Source organism: Macrobrachium nipponense, chromosome 12 (genome assembly GCF_015104395.2).
Source record: "Macrobrachium nipponense isolate FS-2020 chromosome 12, ASM1510439v2, whole genome shotgun sequence".
NCBI classification, from domain to species: Eukaryota; Metazoa; Arthropoda; class Malacostraca; order Decapoda; family Palaemonidae; genus Macrobrachium; species Macrobrachium nipponense.
This window is the reverse complement of record NC_087205.1, coordinates 94,166,119-94,172,754: the sequence shown is the minus strand read 5'-3', so window position 1 is coordinate 94,172,754 and position 6,636 is coordinate 94,166,119. Positions and strand designations below refer to the sequence as shown.

The 6,636-nt window shown below is 36.9% G+C and overlaps 1 protein-coding gene across 2 annotated transcripts in view; it reads right to left on the bottom strand.

Annotated features, from left to right (window-relative positions):
* Positions 1-1,031: 1,031 nt before the first annotated feature.
* LOC135224671 (RNA-binding protein cabeza-like) overlaps positions 1,032-6,636 on the bottom strand; it is a 28,262-nt gene continuing 22,657 nt past the window's right edge. Inside the window, exons 5-9 of one of the 2 annotated variants that reach the window (XM_064263904.1) lie at positions 5,740-5,838; positions 4,543-4,651; positions 3,603-3,719; positions 2,689-2,958; positions 1,032-1,556 (exon numbers count right to left, since the gene is read on the bottom strand). In XM_064263904.1, coding sequence (XP_064119974.1) covers positions 2,689-2,958; positions 3,603-3,719; positions 4,543-4,651; positions 5,740-5,838 — 595 coding nt within the window. In that variant the 3' untranslated portion in view covers positions 1,032-1,556. The remainder of the gene's footprint in view (positions 1,557-2,688; positions 2,959-3,602; positions 3,720-4,542; positions 4,652-5,739; positions 5,839-6,636) is intronic. The other variant, XM_064263905.1, reaches the window with a different exon arrangement.

Sequence of the window (6,636 nt, the reverse complement as noted above, 5' to 3'; positions counted from 1 at the left end):
AATTAGGGAAATAAAAGTATATTTTCGTATCAGCGAAGATTCATTAGCACAGTTAGCAATTTAGCTCTTGCAGAAGGATAACCAGCAATGAGATAAGGGTATTGCCTGTTAGTTTATTTTATTTAAACTAGTGCCGCATGGTCGAATAGACTCGGCAAGATATGTTAAGACCTCAGGTTCGTTAGTTATGAAAAAAACAGATTGGTTAAAAATTTGTCATTTTGCTCATATCCAAACAAGCCTTCGGTCTTAACACTAGGATAAACTTACTTTATTGGTGGGAGGTAAGTCTATAACTGACTGGGAGTTTGCCACCATTATCCATTTCTGAATAGTAGATGTATTTCAAGACGATGGACTATAACCTTTGAACCAAAGATATATGAGAATCTATTGGTTTCCCTCTCTGGGTGTTAATACAATGCTTTAACTTATTGCAAAACGGAAGGTGGAGAGCTAACCGTTCTCATAAACCACTCCAGTCCATGTACCTGGATCTATTACCACCCCACTCTCTTCCTATTATTGAGAGGAGTGTGTCGCTACTGAAAAGTATCCTATGCCCTAGATTATCTTTACAGTATGGCTGACCACCTCACATGCATCTAGTCCGTTCCAGCTCATGATGGTACTCACCCTCTTATTGCCCGTAGGTAAAGGAGGAGTTAGTAAAGTAGTAAAGAAGGAAGACCAGTCATCTCATTCAATCTACTTTCATACCATCATCTTAAACTAGACACTAATTGAGCCGCCAGGGGTACTGGATGAGCTATAACACTTGTTGGGCAGCCACCACTGGACCCAAGGAGTGTCCAAGGATCTATGGGCAACATCTTTTAAATAAAAGGAAGTGAAAGTTGTTTGGCGTCGCCAAATACCAGCATTCAAAATCCTTTCCACCAACATTTTTCTTGAATGCCAAAGCACCTTAAGACCTAAATTCCAACTGACATTTTTTGCTACACATTTTTGATTAGTAAAAGGTCTCCATTTTACTTCTTTTGAACTTTTGGGTTACATAAACAATCAAAAGAAAATGTTTTTGTATATTTGAATAGCTTCAAAATAATGTCTTAACTCGAGTGGAAAATAAAATACAGAACTAACAATATCATAGAGGGATGATGAGAAACTCACCTTGTTAAAGACAATTCTTGAAAGAAATAAAACTGAACTCATTTTCAGCAATGCATCCCCTTACATAAACATTAATGACTTTACAAATAATTGAACATATGACTTATAAGCTATGGTTCTCATATAACCTCAATTCTTATGATAATAGCTTGTACTACTGACACTATAATTCTCAAATTAAAAGGAAGTGGCATCTGTAGGTCACAAAACCTGCTTTATACTGTACATACGTAACTTTGTACCTCAATAAATAGTTTATAAAACTCTAAACTCTAGGTTTACTCTATTAAAACCACTTTGGGTAAAACCACTTTAGGTAAGTTTTTTTTCTTCATCAAATGCCCAACTGTCTTCTTGTGGTTTAAGTCAGGGTTTCCAGTCTCCCATTATTCCTCCTCACAAGGTATGCCAATTCACACCTGCAAGGATTGTAGTTCTGTGGGTTAACGTAATCACATCATACATTAAACTGTACTCATACATACTGGTGCAAATTCTGTGATTGTGACTAACATACACATGAATTTCTTTTTTTTTTTTTGATCAATCATGTTCCATATCATGTCACCATACTTATTGCTTTCTCTTGTTAATGCTTTGATATTTATTCAGAAAATAAAACAATTATGGTGCATGATTGCAGAATTTCTCCATTTTATAATTTTTTGCTTCACCCTACACTTGTACACATTTTTAAGTGTTCAAGTTAAATTTCTCTTATGTAGCTTGAGTATGGCAGAGAATTTCCAATCTCTTTCATGATAGTTCTCTTACTTCATGATTATGAATTACATATTTATTCTTTTTTTTAAATGATTTAGACTGTGTTAACAGAAAAATATTGAATATCCATGGTAAATCTCAAGGGACTCCAGCAGCATTTAGGCTCATTCATCCTGTCATTACATTATCTTTGATATTTACTTATGAAACAAAACCTGATCACAAAAAAAAAAAAAAAAAAAAAAAAAAAAAAACAACCCCCCCCCCCTCCTCAAAAGAAAAAAAAACTAAAACTTAACTAACTTACCGAGATCAGGCACTAGCAAAAAATTCACAAACATTATTTATTGGGAAATGAAATTTTGGAATTAAGCCTCGGCTAAAGACAACAGCCCCAAGGAAATTAAAACTTTAAAGAAAACTATCATATGAAATGCATATATATATATGTCACTGCACAATCACAACTGAGAGAAGGACGAGAATATTTAACTAGGATGGTAAAATGTAAGTGATAATGTGGATCACGAATGACAAAAACTAAATGGAAAATGATGAGAAAGTGGGTTCATATGGCATTTAGAAGCAAACCAGATGTTGCTTGAAGTACTAATGGAACCTATTAACAAAGGGCCATGAGCCGTTCAAAAAAATAAAACAAGTCACTGGTTCTCATAAAGAAATATTAACTTCTGTATAAAAAAATACTATATATACACATATATATATAAAAAAAATTATTGATATGGCAAACGCATTTCTAAACTGAACTACTTAGAGTCATGTTTCATAAACTACCTATACAACAGCTAACCTCCAATTACCTACCTATCGTCCAAAGCGGCCCATGCCGCCTCCCATTCCGCCCATGCCGCCGCCCATTCCACCCATTCCGCCGCCCATGCCTCCTCCCATCCCACCGCCCATGCCTCCTCCCATTCCACCGCCCATCATGCCTCCCATTGGTGGAGCTCCCATCAAGCTGCCACCACCCATTCCTCCACCGAAACCTGGTGCATCTGATGATCCAGAAAGGTACTGCAGTCCGACTTTGAGGGCTTTGATCGTACTCATTTTTAGTTCGGCCTGAAGTAAGAGCTGGAAAATAAAAACATACTTTTGAGCAAATGATATCCACCAATGAACCAAACAACAGTAAAATGCAAATATAAATATATAGTATATATTTTCCCAAGCAATTAACACAGTGAAAATTTGGTAAGGAAACTGAAGCTTTTAACTTTTAACTAACGATTCTTTTGTTCCTAGCTCAACACAAAATAACTTATTAGGCAATGAAAAATATTAGTACCAAAGAACTTTCTGAGCCAATAGTAACCTTTATGGCTGAGGATGTCATTCCAAAAATTTATTTTTATTAATTTTGTCCTCAAATGAGCAGGATACTCACATTTTATTATAAAAACAATGACTAAACATCATTTGCTTTCTAAAATTTTAATACTTTTAGGATTGCTTACCCTAAAGAGACTTGGGAACTTAATTTTTTTAATATACTACATCATGATCAAATAATATTAACATAGGTAGGTTTCCCACTATAAATACTCTTTCCTACAACTCTGGCATAGGAAAATACATTAAATTGTTGGTGTCAGAAAATATGTAAAATTATACCACTGGAAATAATTCAAAAACAACTTTAAACTAAGATAAATTAAAGGACACACATTTATTGATAAATGTAACCAGGATTTTTTTTACAGGGGCACAGTACTTACTTCTGCAACTTTTGATTCGCCTTTCTTCATACTATAATCTTTTAATGACTTCAACAAAAGACCTATTACATTTGTAGCTAACTCTGCATCGCCTTCACTCTTCACTGAACAATCAGCCTGGAAAAAAAAACAAACATTAACATTATGGTAAAAACACACCTACTACGTATGCTGCAAAGAATATTTTATTTCATCCATCCACCTTTTGTATATTTGTAATTAGGACAAATGGTTTAGAGTACTGAGTTTTCTCCAGGATTATTTTCTAGCATTTTATTTGCCTATTCCCTTTTAAATAGTTTATTTCAGTATTCCAGCAACCTAAACCATGTGGCAATAGCCAGTTCCTTAGTCAAAGTATTAACGAATATTACCCTTTTTTTGTGTATGTATTCTGTGCAGCTTCATTCAAGCTTGTTAGTGGAAAACTGTCAACTGTTCATATATTTCTTACTAATTTAATTTAATTTAACTACAAAGGAAAACTACCAAACTGTAAGATGTTCTGAATATTCAAGTGTAGGCTATAATCTTGTTTGCCTGTAGTATGCATACATGTGTTTATTGGTGTCACAGCAACTGAAACCTCGTGTCTTGCTAATGCTATGATATTCCTTCTTGTTATTTTATTTATATATTTGCTCTGTATAGGTATGTACTATTAGCTTTCTTTCAGAGCAATCATCAACGTGACCCATTTAGGGTCCGTCATATATCTTCATGTCCTTACTGAGGCTGTTTTTGCCCCTTCCTCCAGCAACAATAGAGAGACTATTTCCTGCACAAGTCAATAAGTTTCAAGTTTATTTTAGTTTAACAAAGTCAATAGAGCAACACAAATGATAAATGAAGTTATGACAAAACAATAAAAGTTTTTACTTCCTGCATTATTAACATTGCTCAATAAATACAGATACAATATCTAAGCTCCATAACTTACAAGTTTGGTTAGGAGAGTTCCAGTAGGACCACCAGTCAAACCAACACCTGACCCACCGCCAAGACCCCCACCTCCAAACTGACCTCCGCCAGACTGACGATCATCTCTCCTGAAAAGATAAACAATGCATATATTAAAATATTACTAACAAATTAACCACAGGATGCATATGAGAGAGAGAGAGAGAGAGAAGAGAGAGAGAGAGAGAGAGAGAGAGAGAGAGAGAGAGAGAGCCACATTGTACTAAATTACCAGTTTTTATGGTAATACAGTACCCAACATTGCTGAAGAAAAAGGCCATACATGAATTACAAAAAATTTCATTAGTCAAACTGGTGTCACTGTTGATCCTATGACTGAAATAAGGTTTAGCTGGCAAAATTCCCACTTCACATTTCAAGGCCTTTCACCTAGTGACAGCTTTCCAGCAACATGCAAACAATTTAATTTAGCCACTTCCATATATAGTGGTCATGGATGTGTTGAGTGAAGTGATCAGGAATGAAGAGCTGTGAGAATTGTTGTATACGCCGATAAAGTTCTGATGTAGGTGGACATATCTCGTGCTGTCTGCTGAGAAAAGTCATTCTCTCAGAGGAGATGCTCGATAGTCTCCACACGTGGAGAGGGATTCTACCGCCGGGTGAAATCTTTCTACGCGAGGCTGCTGCAGAAGTTGTCGCCACGGGGGGATTTTCCTTGGAATCTCTGACAGTAAAGTCAGGAGGTCCAGGAACCGCTCCCCTTGAGGCCACAGTTGCCACTAATGTCATCCTGAGATTCTGAGAGGTCACTATTCTGTTCAGGACCTGGCGGACCAGGTAAAACAGAGGGAATGTGAATACTTCGATGTAGAGTAGGTGCAGAACAAATTTTTGTACAATAACCAACCCGTGTAGTGTCGGGCATAGCCTATTCCTCAGTGGAAACTGTGTAATAGTGAGAGAGAGCATCGCAGTGTCTCGATGCTTCCGTCGTGGGAAGGATTTTCTCCTCATCAAGATTCGGTGGCTTCTGTAGACACTTAGTTGGGGGCTGGTACTGGGGTAACTAGTTAGATCTCCTTCCTTTTCTTCCATCGATTCGTCGTTCAAAGTATCAAGAGGACATAACAGTAATCTTTTGTTTATTATGAGTCCTTCACCTTTAGGCTCTATTTTGCTTCCCAGAAGGGAAGATTTTACATCTAATAATAACCTTATTTCAGGAGAAGCAGCATCCAAGATGACAGCACTGGGGGCGTCACTGGGGCTGCTGGGCCCACCATCTTGGGAGGGTTTGTTGTTGTCGCATTTGCTGAGCAGTAGGGAAGACACAGACAGAATAGTAATACAAAAAAGAAGAGGCTCGATTATAAAACAGGCAGAAAAGTTTAAATACTTAGGATTTACTTTAAGCCAAAAGGGAGGATGTGAGGCTGAAGTGGACACTAGGATAAACGCTGCATGGGGGAAGTGGAGAGGTAGCTGGAGTGGTATGTGATAAGAAAATGCCAATCAAGTTAAAAGGTCAAGATATATAAGACAGTGATAAGACCAGTGTTAATGTATGGAGCAGAAACATGGGCTCTAAGAAGAACAGAGGAGCAGAAACATGGCTCTAAGAAGAAAAGAGGAAGTAAGGCGTGAGAGATTGGAAAATGATGAAATAAGAAGGGCCAGGCTTAGTACAGTCACGATTGAGATGGTATGGGCATGTGTTGAGGATGGATGACGAGGAGGGAGTGATAAAGGCTTGGGAGGAAGATGATCAAGAGGAAGACAGAGAATTAGATGGCGAGATAAAGTGAAGGAAGATATGGAGAAGCAGCAGTTTGGTGGAGGATGATTCATTTGATGGAAGGCAGTGGAGAAGGTGCATGAGGCAACTGACCCCTTAATGTAGGAATAATGGTGGGAAAGACGATATATATATACGTACATATAGTGATCCATGACCTTGTAATTTCCAAAAAAAAAAAAAAAAATAATAATAATCTAATCATGCAGATATGGGAACAAGTTTCCAATGATACTGATATCAAAATTTACTTCTAGTTAAAAACCTGTTGCTGTATGGTACCTCTCAACCTGTCATAGTAAAAACAATTACTTT